This window comes from Marmota flaviventris, chromosome 15 (assembly GCF_047511675.1).
Source record: "Marmota flaviventris isolate mMarFla1 chromosome 15, mMarFla1.hap1, whole genome shotgun sequence".
Classification (NCBI taxonomy): Eukaryota; Metazoa; Chordata; class Mammalia; order Rodentia; family Sciuridae; genus Marmota; species Marmota flaviventris.
Window position 1 is genome coordinate 29,132,946 of NC_092512.1, and position 20,720 is coordinate 29,153,665.

General features: G+C 35.7%; 1 protein-coding gene across 1 annotated transcript in view; it reads right to left on the bottom strand.

Annotated features, from left to right (window-relative positions):
• Positions 1-13,411: 13,411 nt before the first annotated feature.
• Trhr (thyrotropin releasing hormone receptor) overlaps positions 13,412-20,720 on the bottom strand; it is a 39,613-nt gene continuing 32,304 nt past the window's right edge. The window contains exon 2 of the mRNA XM_027952458.2: positions 13,412-13,819. Coding sequence (XP_027808259.1) covers positions 13,412-13,819 — 408 coding nt within the window. The remainder of the gene's footprint in view (positions 13,820-20,720) is intronic.

The following is a 20,720-nucleotide window of genomic DNA, read 5'->3' on the forward strand; positions in this document are numbered from 1 at the left end:
CACCTCCAGTGCTATATCGAGTTATCTCCTGCTATTGCTGCCACCTCCTATAGTTGCAGTAGCATCTATCCTGGAACACTGGCAGGGTCTGGAAATCCAAAACCTAGGTGAGGTACTGATAATCTGTACAGATACTACAAGATTATAGGGTAGAAACTGTAATACCTTAGATCCACACTGCAAGAGAGGAAGTCACATAAACAACATGAAAAAAGATGGGAGGAAAGTACCCCCCAAAACCAGGATACTATAATAACAGAAACCATGGACAGTGTAATTGATGAAATGCCAGAGAAGGAGTTCAGAATTCATAATTAAAATGATCTGTGAATTAAAGAATGACCTAAATGAGCAAATACAGGCAAAAATGTATTACTCCAACAAAGAGATAAGAGAGCAAATACAGGCAACCATTGATTACAGCAGTGAAGAGATAAGGGAGCAAATACAGGTAGCAAAAAATTACTTCAAGAAAGAGATAGAGATTCTGAAACAAACAAACAAACAAACAAACAAAACAAACAATAATCAGAAATCCTTGAAATGAAGGAAATAATAAACTAAATAAAAAACTGAATAGAAAGCATCACTAACAGACTAGATCACTTGGAAGACAAAATGTCAGATAATGAAGACAAAGTATACTACAGAGCAATAGTAACAAAAACAGCATGGTATTGGCACCAAAATAGACTTGTAGACCAATGGTAGAATAGAGAACACAGAGATTAACCCATATAATTACAGTCATCTTATATTAGACAAAGGCACCAAAAACATACATTGGAGAAAAGATAGCCTCTTCAACAAGTGGTGCTGGGAAAATTGGAAATCCATGTGCAACAAAATGAAATTAAACTCCTATCTATCATCATGCACAAAACTTAACTCAAAGTGGATCAAGGACCTAGGAATTAAACCAGAAACACTGTGTCTATTAGAAGAATAAGTAGGCCCAAATCTCCATCATGTTGTATTAGGCCTCAATTTCCTTAATAAGACTCCTATAGCACCAGAATTAATATCAGGAATCAATAAAGGGGATGGATTCAAACTAAAAAGCTTCTTCTCAGCACAAGAAACAATCAGCAAAGTGAATAGAGAGCCTACAATTTGGGAACAAATTTTTACCACATGCACATCAAGTAGAGCACTAATCTCTAGGATATATAAAGAACTCAAAAATCTTAACACCAAAAACACAAATAACTCAGCAAATAAATGAGCCAGGGAACTTAAGAGACACTTCTCAGAAGATGATGTACAATCAACAAGTATATGAAAAAATATTCAACATCTCTAGCAATTAGAGAATTGCAAATCAAAACTACTCTAAGGTTTCATCTTATTCCAGTCAGAATGGTAGCTATTAAGAATACAAACAACAATAAATGTTGCTGAGGATGTAGGGAAGAAGGCACACTCACACATTGCTAGTGGGATTGCAAATTTGTATATTCAATATCGAAAGCAGTATGGAGAATCCTTAGAAACTGGGAATGGAATCACCATTTGACTCAGCTATCCCATTCCTGGGTCTATACCCAAAGGACTCCAAAACAGCAACACAGCCACATCAATGATTATATCCACATAATTCACAATAGCTAAACTGTGGAACCAACATAGATGCCCTTTAGTAGATGAATGGATAAGGAAAATGTGGTACATATACACAATGGAATATTATTCAGCATTAAAAGAGAATAAAATCATGGCATTTGCAGGTAAATGGATGGAGTTGGAGAATATAATGCTAAGTGAAGTTAGACAATCCCAAAAAAACCAAATGCCAGATGTTTTCTCTGATTTAAGGCTGTTGATTCATAATGTAGTGGTCGTGGTGGGGGCATGAGAGAATTAGATGAACTCTCGAAAGGGCAAAGGGGAAAAGGGAAGGGAGTGGAAGGGAGGGGGCATGGGTAGGAAAGACGGTGGAATGAGATGGACATCATTACCCTAAGTACATGTATGAAGACACAAATGGTGTGACTACTCTGTGTACAATTTTGCACTATATGTGTAATATGAATTGTAATGCATTCTGCTGTCATATATAACAAATTGAAATAAAAAAATGAAAACAAAATGCACAAACATATTCAGCAAAGATGCTGTGTATCCTGAGAGAATTCCCTGGAACTGTAAATGTCTCCATATCACTATCCATTTGTTGCCTTCCATTAATTATGAGGATGCCATTTCCCTGTTGGACAAAATTTCCTCTTTGCTTCCCTAGATAGGTAGACCCTCACCTCAACTTCTTTTGAGTGTTTGCTTTATGCAGGCAGCAATTTTGATACTGAGTCCCTGATCCCTCTAAGTCTTCTAGGTGTCACTCTATATAATTCTATCATGACAATCATGAGACCTAGCAATATTAAGTTTTTATTAAAGTCCCAAATATGTAAGATATGTCTAACAGTGTTCGTGACTATGTATAGCAATGTTCAATGACTAACAATGTTCTTAACAATGTTCAGAAGGAGTCCTTCCTCTTGTGTTGAGGCTTTGTGGTGGTGCTTAGAAAAGGAAGAAGTTGTCTTACACCACTCCCAAGAAGAATGAGCATAAGAGAATGAAGGTTAAGTTGGCTGTCCTGAAATATTAGAAGGTAGATGAAAATGGCAAAATTAGCCACCAGATGAGTATGGTGCTGGAGTGTGTACCACCAACCACTTTGACAGATATTATTGTGGCAAGTGTTATCTGACTTACTCCCTCAACAAACCAGAAGACAAGTAATGTATATGAGTTAATAAAAGACATGAACTAATAAAAAAATAGGACTTAGAAGGTAAATCAACCAACCAACAAACATCTCAGTTATTGCTCTTGTTGCCTGTTTTTCAGGTCTTCTTCAGCTCAAGTGTTAGTCTTCCATAAAACTTGAAAGTTGCCACTACCATGTTACCTACCATATCCAGGACTTAAGAAGTGACACGTAAGTTGTGTAGTGCGGGGGGAAAGTTGAAATAGCATTTTAATCGTCAATGGAGGAATTTCTCTCCAGATAACATGGGAAAGGTAGAATGAAGTCCTTGGAATCAATGATGAGCTTTCAGTAACACATGAAAGTGAGCTTACATTGAAGGTGCATAATACATTTTAGCTGATGAGTAGTTTGTGCCGTGAAGAAAGAAAAATGTTGGTTTACTCTGTACTTCTTATATTTCTGAAAATTTTGTAATCAGAGAGAGAGAGAGCACGCGAGCGTGAGCACGAGTACACACATTTGGGGTTAAGGTGGACTTTTCTGACTTATGCTTCTACATAACAAGTATGAAGCTAACTGAGTCCAGTGAGAGAGATTCAAAAGATTTTTTGCAAAAGAGCCTTGCTGCACTTGAATTATGGCTTGACAATTATGAACATGGTTAGTCATTTTGAAGAGAAGATTTGCATAATTTTGTCATTTGACTAATGTTTCCTAAAAAAAAAAATAGAGGTATCTTATCTTGGTGCCCAAATAATTTGGAACTTATAGGAGAAACATTTTGGATTATACTGCTTTCCTTCTGGACTTCTATTACCAACATTTGTTATATTATATATATATGTACATATATTAAAATATATAATTTGTTTATATATATATACACATACACACATATAAATTTTGAACATTTTTTTGGAATAATTTTAGATTTACAGAAAATTTGTGAAGATAATACTACTATTATTTTAAACCAGAAAAAGTTAAGAAAATAATGTTTTCATTCTTATTATCATGCTTTCAGGAAAAATTTCTTAGTTTGAAAATAAGACATAGCCCAACTAACTACCATTTTTGAATGGGTACTTTCTGATTTGAGAGTATTATTTTACTCCTGACATTCCATTGTAAACAAGTAGATACCATGGCTATGTATCTTGCCACTGCTTCTAAATTTAATTTAATTTAATTCTCATAGTCCACTCATCATTTAGGTTTCTCTCTCCATTTTAGATGCAATGATTTTATTTGCTAAGAGTCAGATACTTATAAAGTACATAAGAGAGAATGAGGAGAACAAAATTGAATAGAAATGATACAATCCTTTATGGTTCAGGAGTACAGAGAAATAACTTTTTTTCTGCAATGCATGACATTTGTGCTCTATCAAGAGTGTAATAGCTAACATACATATTCCATGTCAATTCTCCAAGATTTCTGAGGGCAATTTCTGATTGGAAATACAAAGAGATTTGTTCTAAGAGTCATTTTCTGATTTTCAATTCTCAAGACAAAAATATATTTCTGACTATCACTTAAATGACATTTTGCTTTAAAAAATGTAGTATTGAGGGTAGCTCAAACATGAAGCAAGGATTTGGGTACAGATGGCACATTTTGTAGGTTACTTCAGGAAGTGGAAGTGAAGGAATTTGGACACTAGGACAGGAAGGAAGAAATGTCAATGAAGGGTGTGTATTTGAGCTAGTTTCTGGGATGGAGAATGGAAGCACAGTCATGTGAGGACTCTTTGAAGAATCATTTTGAAGATACCTCAGAGTTATTACCCAAGAAAATGAGAGACTAGAACATTTGTCCATTGGTTTCATTCTCCTTCGCTTGAATGTTGTTCCTATAGACATTAACTGCCTTGAAATTCTTGGTTACCTGTGTTTCCACTGAGTGACTTTCCACAGCTTTGGAGAAGATGGTGAGGCAGTAATGCAGTCACTTTGGTTAAAGGACAAGGCAGAGTGATGCTATGTGTGGAACTGTCCACCACAGCTGTGCTGAAACCACTGAGCCAAAAGGAGAAGTGGTAGCAGGCACCTCAAGTGGCTGCTACTTGTGATTTGCATAGATACATCTACATTATGTCAACTTTTATCAGTAGAATGGGCAGCTTTGTGAAGTGGGTACACATTCATGGATCCTCATGTCACAGGGGACATAATTGAATCATGTAGGTATTCTGTCCATGGAAATAGACAGGGAAGCATTCCCCGGTGAGCAAGGTGAGCAAACTCCGGGGGTGGGGGTGGGGAGCTGTAATGGGCGCCCTGATTCCTACTGAATGGAATGCCCAGCTATTCCCTGCTGAGGCTATTAAGATAACTATGTGGATGCGCTACCTGGTTTAACATAGTGACATCCTTTGAAGGAGAGAGGCTCTGTGTTTGCATTAACCTGGACCTTATCTCAGTTAGCTAACACTCAGGGTTAAAGGAATATTGGTCAAAGTGTAATCGCTGGTGGTGGGTAATATGTTAATTTTGGGGTTATTAAAGATGACTGCAGAGAAGGATAGGTATTCCTATTGTCTCCCATCCTTCTGTCTGTCTGCACCTGCCGTGTGTGTGTGTGTGTGTGTGTGTGTGTGTCTGTTCTTTGTGCATCTAGTCCACAGTTCCCCTGCACAGATGTTCCTTTACAGAATCATTAAGTGGAAGATATTATAAGGTTAACACAAATAAATGGAGATCTTGAGGAGACCTAAGATCTCTCAGTGTCTACATGCTATCTATACCCTTTGTGATTATTATATGTGATATACAGTGCTTCCTGCTTATTAAAGTTAATTCTTTAATAAACCCATTTGTTTGCAATCATTAACAAAGGTTTATGGATGGTCCACTCTCTTCTGGGTACTGTGCTTTGCTGATTGTGGTGAGGGGGAGAAAAAAGACTCTTATTGATTTTGTAGCATTTTTAGAAGTCCTAGGAAAGAGTGATATGATATTCGATAAAAAAATCCCATGAAATTAATTATCAGAGAAAACCGAGAAAAATTTATAGAGCTTGAGGTGCTGCACATTGCAACATAAGAAAAAATTATTTGGAAGTATTAGGGATAGGACTATGCTTGAGGCATTTAAAAGAATCTTCTCTTGTTCCCTGGATGTTACAATGTTTCAAGTATATTTTATATTTTCCCCATGTCTTCAAGTGTGAAAGAATGGGTTCATTCAAACAAAGCTTGGGATTTACTTAAGCAGGAATCTCCTTAACCAGACCCAAATGAAATCTACCAGAGCAGTAGCCCAGGGACCAGACAAGTTTGCTTTTACATAGAGCTAAACTTTATAGTCCAGGCATTTCTCTCACCTATTCCAGGCAAGTCAAAGATTATTTGGAATTACAAAGGCAGTGGAACAATCTGCTTTACAATAGCGCACAAGTATTAGAGTTTAGTATTTGCTGTTGTCCAAAAAGTGACAGTAAGAGACATTTGAAGCAATTGCTTTGAAAAGTGCTGCCCAGCCTTCAACTTCTTGTTACTTCCCATATGAATTTTGCCTTCATTTATATCAACATTAATGAAACTCGGTATGGATTTGATGAGCTAGTCATATTTGTTCTAATACACATTAAATTAATTATAAAAATTTAAAGTATATTTGTGCATTGCTTATTTTACAAACCCAGGATTCTTGGTATGTGATGGATGCTACTGAATTAAAATGAAATCTTTTGGTCAAATGATTTAGGGTTGAGTATCACCCAAAATGAAACAATTCAGAGGGATAAGAAAGTGAAAGAGACAAATATTTCAGGTTGATGCTTTATTGTTTGCCATACATATATTGAAGCAGATACACAGTTTCCCATGGTAGAGCACATAATACTGCACTTTGTTAAAGAAGACTGTCCCACAAGGATGCAATGGTTAATAATTCCCAAGTGATGAAGCCAGTCAGCACACAACACTCTGAAACTGGTAGAAGGAAGCCAAGACATTCAGAGGCACATCATAAGCAACATGCAAGTCAAGGTTGTTACAGTAATCTGAAGCTAACACTATGTGTTTTTCAGTTTCATGTTTATTGTTGAAGTTTAGGTTCACAAAGGGCCTAAGTCCCCAAGCTAGCTCTGATCTCTATATTTGGCATAATCAGATAATTTCAGAGTTGCCAAGGACCTCTGAACAATATACACATGTATAAATACTTTTCAATATATGATAACAATATAATATAGAAAAGAGATACATATGTATTTTTCACTTGGAGAATTAGGACTACAAGAATACTTTTAGAATTTAACACTTACAAGACAAATAGTATACTATCTTTTCTATAGATAATAGATGAAATTCACAAAGTTCAGGAAATCAACATAGCTTATTTATATACATTTCTACTTTCTACTCTTGAGTGTGAGTGAATATTTTTTCACCAAGTACAGGTAGTTCCTTTCCTTCCTTTACTTTTCCTTTCAACTAATTGCCTTCCTTCGTCTATCCCTGTTGAATTGAACTTGCACGGAACATGATTTATTTGTGTTTCCCTGCCCGCATTTGTCTTATTTCTCTTTCATGGATTGTCTTTCCTTTAACTATCTAAATCAATCTATCCCTGAAAGAGACCCTAGTTTCTCTAGAAAGTTCTCTTAGCTACTCCAGGCCTCCCTGAAGTCTTCTTCCCTCTGAAGAATTCAGTTGTTTGTAGTCTGAAATCACAGTTTGGCTTCCAATTACGTATTTTGATTTTATTATCTGACTCTGTGTCAGTGTTGCTCTTCCTAAATAGTGATCTTCTTGAAGAGGCAAAGTTTTACTCTCCTTTTTTTCTCATTATTAAATTAGGTTATGGAAATGAGAGTGCTATTGAAATTGTCCCACATGATTTACGTAAGAGATTGTTCTGACCATCATCTGGCATGCAATGTAGTACCTTTCACTGAGCCAGTAGAACCATTTTAAGAAACAGAAACAAATCAAACAAGTTATTTTGTTGTGAAGATAGATCTATGGACAAATTTGGCATCATCACAATTTTAGAATACATTTCTTGGTTTGGAATTCATTACTTATTCATTTAACAGAATCTTAGGGACATAATCCAAGTTTAGATAATTTGTAGAATTCAAAGATGAAATAGACTTGCCCTCAAGGAATTTTTCTTTATAAATTTTGGGATAACTAAAAGCCTTGGAGGTTCCACATGGGGGCTCAGAAACCAGAGGTTTTTGAGGTGTGCTCAGAGAACTATAGGCATCAAAATCACCGAGTAAGTGAAAATCTCTAGTGTCAGGGACAAAAAGAAAACTTAAAAAAAAAAAAAGCACATTTTAAGATGAGCTCCCAGCTAATTCTGTGTATCAAAGCAGGGAGGGGTGGTTTATGATCTGGGGCTAGTATGTAAAATACTCTGCTTTCTTACTGGGGTATCTTTTTGCTGTTGCAGGAGTATAGAGTATTCTTACAGACATCTGCATTCAGACTTCTGGTCAGGTGGAATTTTACTCTACTGTCATATTGCATCTGTTTTTTTTTTTTTTCTTCCTGAAAAGGGTCCATCTTTATCAATCAGCTCTTTTTCAGGGAGTTCATGTTCTTTTCTGGCACAGAACAACTACATGCAAAAGAATTAAGGCCATTCTTCTTTGAAGAATGAAATAATCACTCATAGGATTGCAGGAGCTCAAGCTGACTCTATTGTTTATCTCATCCTTTTAACTTTTATAATTTTTAAAGTGCTTGCATTTCCATTATTCCAGTAGAGAGTCTGTAGTGTGGGCTTGACCTAGATGTTCCTCCATGAGGACTTGTAGGCAGTCATTATGTGGATTTGCTGCTTATTGGCCATTAAAACGATCTTGTTTTCTTGCTACATTCAGCTTTGAAGGTTCTGGACAATGTGCTATCTTTACTGTACTACTTTATCTGGCCTTTAAATTTTTTTTTTCAAGATGTAATTCCCAAAATGTAAATCAATCAACTTATATTGAATTTACCATGAATGTGCTTGGTGTGGAAGAATGTAAATAGCCCTGATGATATTGTGTAAAAACATTCATGATTACTTTTGTCAGAAGAGATTATTTGAATATTAAAATAGGAACCACATAGATTTAGTTTGCATTAGTGAAGTTCATTTGGTGCTGACTATGTCAATAGTCGGAGTTATTTTGTCATCTCAGTAACAAAATTTTTCCCCAAAGTATAACTCTTGTAATGAGGCTAGGTCCTGAGTGATTTGAGATCATAACTTATAGACCAAACATACAAGGAAAATATTATCAGGTCTTATTTGTGGTCAGTGAAGTTAAAAATTAAAATGGTTGGATTTTCTAATTATAGTTTATAAAATAGAATCAGAATATGTAAATGATCTGTATATGATATCATCTTAAAACATTGCTAAATACACTAATAATTGCTTCATTAAAATGTATTTCTAATATCTCCAACTCATATTCTAATTAGTACCCACAGTTATATCTTTGAGGTGGTATTATATGGGTCTTGTTTCTCTTACCGGATTGTGAGCTTTTTAAGGATGGAAAAAACCTTTTGTTTTCTTCCATAGGTCCCTTTAGCAGTTTTGCATCTATTGAGTGTTCTGCTGTTGGTTTTTGACTGAAACCTATGAAATGCAAAACCTGTGCCTAGTTCTGTGTTTAAAAAAAAAGGCTATTTTAAGCAGCTCAATTCCACCTGAGTCTTATCATGTAAATGAGGACATCGTTAATAGAAATTTCAGAAGCATCACTTTTTTTCCGTAATTTAAAAGTGATTTAGGAAAAAAAAAAACTTTCAAAGAAAGACTTTTTCTCATACATAAATAAATTTGAAGAACACTTAAGAGTTTTACTTAATATATTTGATGTCCAGTTTTAGTCTTGAATGAAGTTGGATAAATCTTTCTGCTCCTAGAAAAGTAAAGCTCACGGAGGGAGGAGCATTTGATTGGGAGGGGGAGAAAAGGAAAAAATACCCATCACTACAGGGCTCTATAGGACTTCCTCCTGTGTATTATCCTGACAACAAATTTGCTCAGTCAAATCTTGGTTTTGATGACTATTTACTGTAGACAGCTAAATAAACAGAAAATAAATTGCTAGAGATTTTTATGATGGTGCCCTCCTTCGTAAGGGAACAAATGATTCCAAACATTTGAAAAAATTTTCTTTGAACTTGGGATGAACTCCTTGCTCCTGAGTGCTCAGTGATTTACATCTAGTTTCCTTATTTCGTACACAAATATTCCACTCCCTCTGTGAATTGCAGTCAAGAGGCAAAAATAATACTGAATATATTTATACAATTTGTAGAATCGCAGGTTACTCATTTAAAATCTTTTCTACTAAAAAGTTAATGTCTTTCTCTTCTATTATGTTTACAGATTTAACAAACTGTAGAATGATGCAACTCATTTTTTAAGAGTAGTCTCAAACTGTGTAAACCCACGTTTACCAAAACATTGTCCTTATTATTCCAACAGAGTCTGGAAATATAACAATTCAAGTATCCACTTAAGACTTAGTTACACTGTACTAGGTTTTTATAGCTATAGTGTCCTGAGACTTCTCTAGTTTAGCTCTAATCAGTCATTTCTTTTCATTGATTATCAAGGTGCTTGGTTCTGTTTATTTAATCTCTTTAAGAGTGATTAAAGAGTTTGGACTTTTTCTATTTATTCTTGGCTTTGAGAGTATTTGAGTTGTATGTTAAACTTCAGAAATATACTCACAATATTGATGAAGAAATCCAAAGAGGGAATTTATGTTCACTTGCCCTATTCATGATCTTTACCCTATATTCACATACTTCAGGTGGAAGATGTAACCAATGATACTCAGCAATTAATTAATAAAGTTGGAAATAATAAAATGCCTCAAGGAATTTTATTAAGGGAATCTCTTAATAACATTACTTCATTCCACCAACAGTTTTTTATTTACCACTTTATTTTTCATGCAACAGCATATTGTTTTAATTATTTATGGAAACACTTTGTGATTTAGTTTAGTGTGGTAAAGAATATTTTAGAATGTTATATCTCTTCTGTGTAAATCCAACTTGCTATTGGACATTATACAGGAACATTTAATGTTATAATGGCATTTGCTTAAGAGATAAAACAGCATGAACTGCATTCTTTTGAATTTCCCTTATAGTCTAAAACTAACAGATTATTAGTGAATAACTTTTTAAAAATTAAAATGGAAAATCTGAGCCCATTTATTAAATTTCAAAATGTCAGAGAAGTATATTATGTTCTGTATATCAAGTAAAACTGTTCATATTTTTTCAACATTTGATATTATCATTCTTCAAAGATATTATATATATATAGATGTGTGTGTGTGTGTGCGTGTGTGTATGTGTGTGTGTGTGTGTGTAATTAGGCCATCAGGTCATAAGAATTTAATTAGTATGTCAGCTTTAAAAAAGAAAACATATTTTCTCCATTTGTCCTCCTTAGTAGCTATACTATTTAGAGAATGAATGCCTGATTCCTGGTCTTATCATCAGAGAAATCACAATTCTAGTGATACTGTGGTGAAGATAATGTTGATTTCAGTACTTACCCTACCATGCCTAAGACATAGATACTCAATAATATTGGTTCTTTGCCCTAATGAAAAAAATCTAATATATTCCAATCCCCTTTGTTAAGCAATTTATGTACACATGTGTATGTATTTGTATGCATTTGCATATATGCTTGTAAGATTTGGGACTGGGTCACTTTAGTGTTCTACTTATATGATTCCAAGACTAATATTTAATCCAGGATGAAAATTCAGTTAAAGTTGATTATTCAGTGACATGCAGTTAGACTTTAGGGTATTTTCTATAAATCTTTGTTTGCATTTACTTACTGATACAATGATAGAATGTCTTCCTGGAGTAGATGAGGCAAAGTTTCAGAAGCATATTCTGGAATGAGGTTCTGGACTACAGACTCTTCATGAAGTAGTATTTTAGCACAGAAGGTGGAGACAGGTAGTCATCATTAGCAATTAGGTTCCAGAAAAATCTCCATGAAATAGGAATATAGGCTGTAGAGCAAAGATGCTAGTCTATGCGGTGCTTAAAAGTACAGGTACTTTTAGATCCAGTTATTAAAAAATCAGTGATTACTGAACCATCACCACAGGTAGTTTATACCCTTGGAGATGCTGATTGACCAAATCTCAGTAGGTGAGTCATTTAAAAGGTATTAAAGCAGGGCTGACAAATGTCTGGGGAAGAGTCACATATACACTTGTCTAATAATCCCTGGAATAGCAGGTCTAAGTCAAAACTATAAAGATAAGACACTGATGATAGGATGATATCAGTTTTAACTCAATTAAAAATAAAATCAATAGACTTTCACGTTGCTTTGATTTAGAATCGGTAAACAAAATGTCACTAGATTTTGAAAAAAAAAAACAACAACCAAAAAACTACTAATGACAAGCAGACAGGAAGAAAAGACAATTTCAGACATGTTAAAATCCATAGACTACAATGCTCGGGGGGAGTCCTTGTCTTGAAGTGTAATAGCCAGATTTTGGCTGACTTGGAATAACAACTATAACTTTGAGAATGTTTCAGACTTTTATGCTTGATTCAGTTAGAAGGATTCTCTTGACATGGCTCAGTAGTTTATACACAAGAAGGTTCAGAAAGGATTTTCTTCCTTAAAAGTTTCAGAGAAAAAGTTAAAACCTTATTTTTAATACTTAGTCTTGTGTTGGCTGTTATATGTCAATATTAATTTTATATTAGTTTTTGTGTTCACGGCTATTTAATGTGAATATTGCTCCTGCCCCATCCATCACTTAGGAGCATTAAATAGTTGATAAGAGCTGGTTCATCTCCAAATCAAATCAATATGCTTCCTCAATTTATAATTTTGAGGTTTATTTTACATTAAAGTTTAATGATTATTTTACTCTGTAAGATATAAAAATTACTTCCAAATTTTATAAACAACATTTTTAATATAGTTAACATGTTGGTCAGAAATATCATTTTTACTCAATGAATAAATGTTTTTCCCTATATTACCCTATACTTTCAGATATTCATGAAATAACTGAACTTTGTTAAAGTAAAATACCCAATGAAAACATTTAAAAATCTGCATGTTGCCAAATTACCAAGTATATAAATAATTTGGAGGGCTCACATTTGGTAACATAATTATGAATAATTTAAAATTGATGTCTGGATTTTTTTTTTCTTTTTGGTCCTCGGGATTGAACCAGAGGCACTTAACCGCTGAGTCACATCCCCAACCCTTTTTGAAATATTTTATTTGGAGACAAGATCTCTCTGAATTGCTTAGGGTCTCTCTAAGTTGGTAAAGCTGGCTTTGAACTCAGGATCCTCCTGCCTCAGCCTCCTGAACCACTGGGATTATAGGTGGGTGCCACTCCACCTAACTTGATGTCTGAATTTTATTGAAACTTTTATACAAAATTGATTTTCCAAATTAAACAAAAGGGGCCACACTCTCAGTTTTCCCCATTTAGCTATTTCACAGATCTGCTCCCATATTTTTGTGATACTAGTTTTGTAAGAAGAAAAATCTGAATCATTCTCATGGTTTAAAGTGCCTCGGGCCAGGACTTGGGAGAGCAGTGGAAAGGCTATCTGCTCTCTCTTCACATTTGAGCATTGGCTGTTTTCTGTCTTTTGTGGATAACTGCACGGATTCTCATTTACTTTGTGTCCATTTTTGTCTAATTCATCAATCAACTTTGGCTAAAGGTTACCTCAGAAGCCAAGCAGGTGTCATCAAAAGACACTTTTGTAGCAGATAAGTAAGTGTCAGTGACAGTGATGTCATCAAGCTCTGTGCTGAAATGGTCTGACTCCTTGATGACACTGTAATTTAGGGCCACACTGTAGTTAGCAGGCTTTTCTGTTGGCTTCTGCTTGCAGTTGCAGAGCTTTCTGAAGGCTGCACGGAATTTCTGGGACATGAGGTTGTAAATCACTGGGTTGATGGCACTGTTGAGATAAATGCAAATTCTGCAAAAGAGCAAGAACCAATTTTCTTGGAAAGGACTGGAGAGAAATGAGTTGACAACCACAAGAGTCCTGTAGGGCATCCATAAAAGGGCAAACAGAATTACAACCACTGCCAGCATCTTGGTGACCTGTGGAGAAAAAGAGAAAACGCAGCACAAACATCAATGAGAGCAAAGCCAAATAGTTTTCCCTCTCCCTACCCAAGCTTTGGTTTCCCAAGATGAAGTCTGAGACAAGGACTCAGGTGTAAGTCATTCATTTGGGAGGTGAACCCAGAAAGCAGGATTGAGGATGTAAGAAAAATGTGATAGAAGAGGAAAAGTCAAAATAGGGAAGGCTATTGAGATGGTTTACTCTGTAGGAAAATGTAGCCCACCAAACTCAATGCATTTCAGAACGAATCATGTGTCTGAAAGAAGAGAGTCTGGGGCATTTATCCACTGGCAGTCTGCTCCCATTTCTTGAAAGGTGCCCAAAGGGATTTGAAACCCTCTGTATTTCCATGACTTTCTTGCTTGGGAATTCCTAGGGATGTTAGAGAGAAACTTGAGGCAGAGAAGAGGAGATACATAGGGAATAGGGGATGCCTAAAGTGGGATGTTGTCTGTAGACAAGGACCATCCACTATAGTACCAGCTAGAATTAAAGTTGGACTAAGAGGATGTTAGGACAAGACACTGAAACTGTCAATGATGAGCCTTAGGAAATAAAGGTCCAAGTCCATCTCTTCTTGCCTTTTGTGTGGTCCTAAGAATTTATCTTTCTTATAGCTCATCTGCAAAATGTAGTCAATATTGCCTTCATAAATCAAACAGGGTAACATAATAGTGTGAAAAAGAGAAGGCAAAAATGCAATGGTCATTAAATGTCTACTATGTACCAGATGTTTTACATTTGTTATCACATTCAAAAAGCTTAATTACCCTCCACAATAATAGTGGCTACCATTTTTTTTTTTAATAATAGAAAACAAGTTGTGGAGTCTTAGAGCTGGAATTGGAATCCATGTCAGCCTGAATCCCAAGCTTTTGCTCCTCTCATTGCTCAGATTCATTTCAGATTAGAGGGAGGTGCAGGACAGAGGAAAATTCTGGAATTTTACCCCCCCCCCCATAAAGCAAAGCATAAGAGGTGGGACAATAGGTAGAAGAAGGTTAATATCCAATGTCACCAGGGATAAGATTATCAAAGGGCATAATTTAACAGATTCTTCTCTTACCTCAGTTCTCAGTAAAATGTTGGGGATTGGACGGTACTCAGAGTTACATTATCTGGGTCTGATCCACATGAGGTTTTAATACCTTAAGTCATTAATCTGTGTATTCTTTTGTATATCTGCATATTTGCCTGATCATTTCATTTACTTCATAAAGTTTCATTTACTTCATAAGGTTTTTGAGGAATAAAATGAAATAATGAGTGTGTTGGGACTTGAAAACTGTAAAACACCATGGAAATGTTATCCTTTAATTTATGACAATATAAAGGACCATAATACTTCATCTACATGAGATGCATGAAAATCATGCTACTGATCGTCTTTGGTTGCTTTTCCTTAAAAGCAACAATTTATACATTTAAAAATAAATTTTCAATCTCTCATAGAGTTTGAAAGATTTCAGTTTCCTCAGGCCCAACTTCCTAGATGGGCTGAATGTGAAAACTATCAAAATAGAATGAACCGATCTTTTTCGTCCCTCATTGCTTTTAATTTCAACTACTGCAACAAAGTCCTCACCAGCAGCTACCGTTTTGTTCTGGCATTGAGGGGGATTATCCTGCCCTTATGGCTTTTAAATTTTCTTTAGTGTAGAAATAAGCATTTTGCATTTAGAGATTTACTCTGCCATTAATATCTCCTCGGTTCCCACCCTTATATGTAAACCTGGTAATAGAAGCCCTGGTTCCCTGTGCTGGGTGTCTGCCTTGCTCCCCCAGCATTCTGAGTCTTCTGATCTTGGGCTTTGTCTGACACTTGACTATTCCTCTTGCATCCCATCTAAGAAATCCTCATGAGTTCTGTATTGTGGAACAATGCTACCCTCTTGCTGCTCTTCTTCCTTGATCTTTAGTGATAGCTTCCCTCCTTCCTCAGCTCTCCAAATGGAATTTCCTCCCAGATTTCTCCTATGGGCACACAGCCTTCATTCCTTTTTGAATCACTCTTCTTCCTCCTACTTCCCTTCAATGACACTGGTGAGCTATCCATCTACTTTCAAGGTACAGTGTCTGCTCTGCTTCCAGTCTTCAAACTCTTTCTGCTCTCCAAGAATGTGTCCCAGGCTGTCCCAGCCCATCCCACTCACTGCTGGCTGAACTTTGTTTCTGACTCAGTGCCTAGAATATACTAACCATCCATATTTTACCACTGGAATAGCGAAGGTGTTCTTTGGGAAGATGTGATTCACATAACACCAGATGACACATTCCAGTGATTCGGAGTTCTTTTTGAGTTTGGGAGTATCCACGCAGTTTGCAGGCTAACTGGAACCTGATTTTTCTGAAGTAGACTTTTAAGATTGTATATAAATATTTTAGTTGGTCCTAGGAGATCCAAGACTCCACTCAGTGACAAATATTCTGAGCTTTGAGGGGAGCTATGGTGGTCATCACCTCATTGTCATCATCACCATAATCTTCAGGGTCACCCACAGCCCTGTCTTTATCCCCTGTCTAGTACTCCAGATCCTCTATCATGGGATCAGTGCTTTAATCCCTGCCTATACTGGAAGGATCCTACACTGGAATCCTTGCCTTGATTTACAATTAGATTGCTATTGTCACATTTGAATCCTTTAAAGATGGCCCAGGTAATCTGATAAGTACTATATAACTAGCATTTATTAAATGCTTATAATAACTTCATGGGTAAATTAGTTTTAGCTTTATTTTGCATATAAAGAAGTTTAGAAAGTTGAAGTTTTAGAGAGTTTATGCAACTTCTCTAAAAAACACACGTGCAGTATCAGGAGTGTTATTCAAACCCAAGTCTATCCAAGGGAAAGGCCATGCTCCTTTCCTTCATAAACAACCGCCCCCACGCCCTCATGAAAGTCTTTTGCATTTCAACAAGGAGATTTTTACTGTGTTGTTCCCATTAGGGTCATCGAAACATTTAACTTCTTCTAAGTATAAACCCAACACATCTATTGCTACCAAATTTCAGAAGAAAAATTGAACTTCATCGGCTTTACATTTTTCTCTACAACTGTCAGGTGAAACATTGAATCTGTATGTAACACCTGCCTGCATTTTTTTCACTATTATCAATGCAGGGAGCAACTTTCATTGTGTTATAAAAGGACAACCTGTCTCAAGTAGTCTGTCTCCTGTGTGTTTCTGTAGCCTCCCATGCATATTTTGACATCACCACCAAACATTTCATTGCAATGATCTGTATTTGTTCATTTCTCCCAACAAATGGTGAGATTCTTCAGGGCAGAGGTAAATTTATATTCACTTCTCTGCTCTCAGGGATTTAGTACAACATGTGACAGGAAGCAGGCCTCAGAAAAGTTGAATAAATTTGGGCATGGAAGGCATTATTTCAGACTATGTAACGATGATCATTTTCTAAGTTTTAGTATTCCAATGTACTGTGAGAAGAATCTGGCAAAGGTTTTATTTTTTAATATTAAAAAATCTCTCTTAAATGAAGGTTAGATAGTTAGTAACATGAAGCCTCGATATATTTAAACTTTTTGTTTGAAATAGAAGAATTTTAAGGAGGTATAAAATGAAGCAGATAACAATGATGTATCTAAGACTAAGAGGAAACTTGTCTCCAGTGAGATGATAGTGAATATATTCAAACACACCCATAATTTTCTTAGTTTATTTCAAATATCTTTGATTAGGTTTAATCATATTCTAAAATGTCCACAAGTTTTAATAGATTTCCTGTTTAGATTTTAACAGCTTTTTCTCAGTATAAGAATAAATTCCTAGAAAGAAAATATTCCAGAGATGATTTTTCATGCCAAATTAATTTCACTGTGGTTATTAGGATTTTATTTCTGCTGTTATTCCTTATCCAAAATAAAGTGATGAAAATGTAGGTTTGAAATTGGGCAATTGTTTTTCATTCTCTATGCTAAGGCTTACAAGTCTTCAGAAACATCATGACAAATTGGGGAATGATCATACAGCTTCTATTTTATTTTAGTTTTTGGTACTGGGGATTGTTGCAGGGGTGCTTAACCAATGAGCCACATCTCAAGCTCTTTTTAAATATTTTATCCAGAGACAGGGTCTTGCTGAGTTGCTCAGCAACTCACTAAGTTGCTGAGGTTAGCTTTGAATTCATGATCCTCCTCCTCAGCCTCCTGAGCTACTGGGATTACAGGTGTACACCACCGCAATGTTTTATTTTGTTTTGATTGTGTTTTTGAGATGAGGTCTCTATTGCTGCCTGGGTTGGTCTCAAACTCCTGTCTCAGACTGTAGCTGACACTACAGGTATGCCACAAAGCCTGGCAAAGCATTTTTTTTTTTTTTTTTTAGTACTGGGGTTGGAACCCAGAATGCCACACATGCTCAGCAAGTGCTTGGCCACAGTTATACCTGCAGCTGTTGTAATGATTGAGAAGGAATTTATCCATTTGTTCCATGCATCCCTACTGTGTGTACTAACATGCTGGCTCTTGATGACTCAGCAGTGATCTAGAGAGATATTGCCAATGCCTTCGTGCATCTTAAATCTGGTGGGCAGTTACAATACAGTGTGACAAATGCTCAGACAGTAGGAAGTTTGGGTTCTATGAGAGCTACTGGTCTGGATTTGGACTAGAAGTGTGTTTAGCAAGGACTTTCTTGCCCTTGCCAAAATCTTAAGGTACAGAGAGACAGAAAGTTTGTCTCTGGTGAGATTTGGTGTGTGTAACTATCTGGAAGCATGTTAGTGGGTTGTATTATGGAGCCAAGAAATAACTTAGCATGCAAGTTTCAATTGCAGAACGTGTAAAGAAGTGGAGTTCTTTCCCTAGGAAGCTGTGAAAACCACTACAAAATATGTTATATGTATATGATGAGGTGATGAGGAGTATCTGGTCTGCAGTATTAGGGCAGAAGGAGAGACACTGCTGCCAAATGAACTACAAATGAGCTGCAGGGCAGAGTGCTGAGTCCTGAAAACCCCAGCTCTGTGGAGCCATTTTAGTCAACGTGGAAGCAGGCAGCCATTTGTTCAGAGTACACTGTCAGCAAGCAAATGAGTCTGTGAAAATCAATTGATGTAAACATGATGTTTAAAGAGGGAGACTGCCCTGAGAGATGGTTGAGACGAGCAGGGTGGGCACTGGTGGATCTTGGCAGGATGGGCCTCTGTCCTTGACCAACATGGCTAAGGGTTATCTTCTTAGGTGAGGGTCACCTGGCAATTTTGATGTTAAGCACGGCCATATATCTTTTACTCTTTACTGTATTTAAATAATACAATGAATGGCAAGAAATTCTCATAAAAGAATTCAGATTCAGTCCTTCTTTAGCAACTAGATAAAGATTCTATTCTACAATTTCATTTTTAAAGATGTGAATTGGATAGATTTCTATCTGATTGCTAAAATTAAGATTATAGTTCCACAAGTGGGCACAAGTACCACTCTTCATGTGTGTGCTCCATGGAGAAACAGTTTGTGTTCTTTATTCTAGTCAGAGGAGGAATCTTGTATTAGTAACTACTATCTGTGTTAATAGTGCTATGATTCTTAATAAAAGGTCTGAAACTATTAGCCAACATTTGTATATTGCCTTTTTTAGAAGAGTGTTAGATTAATTAAGATGTTATAAAGATAATGCAAAGAGTTTCTATATGTCTCACACCAAAGCCCCTGTATCATTAATCTCTTCCTTAGCATGACATGTTTGTCCCATTAATGAACTTGTTGATAGTTTTATATGGAGTTATATAAAGTGAGTTAGCTCTGGATCTTACTGAGCTTTCATTAATTTTCCCCCTAATGTTTGTGTGTGTGTGTGTTTCCTATTCTAAGATTCCTTTAAGGATGCTGCATTATACTTAATTATCATGTGGGATTTTGGAGGATGTCCACAGGAGTGAAGTGCCATTCTCAGCATAGCACAACAAGGATCCATGCTATGGGCTTGCCTTATGACTGGTTATATTACTGTATACTGCTTTACTGAGATATAATTGATAAATAATTAAATTCACCCACTTATAATGCATAATTCAAGAGATTTTAGTATATTCATAGAGTTATGAAACCATCGTCACCATCAAATTTTAGAACATTTTCATTACTTGTTAAAGAAACTTAGTACCCATTAATACTGCTCCAACTTCCCCACCTCCCCCAGATCTAGGCAATGACGAACCTATGTCACATCCATAAATTTGCCTATTTTGAGCATTTTATATGAATGAAATCATGCAATTGTTTGATTCTACCTGACTTCTTTCACTTAGCATAATGTTTATACGGTGAAGCACACTGTAGCACACATTGATACTTTATAATATTTTTATAGCTGGATAATATTCCACAGTATGTATATTCACATTTATTTATGCATTTATTTCCACTTTTTACTTATAATGAACAATATTGTTATGTATATCTGTGTGCAATTTTATATGAATGTATGTTTTTTTATTTATCTTGTCTTTTATTTCTTCTTATTTTACTTCATAGGGGTAGAGTTGCTGGTTTGCATATTCCCTTTTAAGATAGAAAGTATCCAAGAATATTAAACACTCCTTTAATCTTAGAAGAAATTTTGAGAGATAATTATTATTAAAATATCCAGTATAAAATACTAACTGATTTTACAGAGGTATAAGTACTCAGGAAAGGTAGCCTAAAGAAAAAAACAAAACCCCAGGTGGGATGTATTCTTACACTACTCTTGAAAACTGGAAATAACTATCAAACAGAAAAACATGAATAAGAGGAAATGGGAATTGGGGGATGAAATTATTGTATGTTTTATGGATAAAAGCTTTATTTGTCAACAAACCTTTTTGAAATGGGTTAAGGAAAGAATGGGAGAAGTGAAGATGGTCATTAT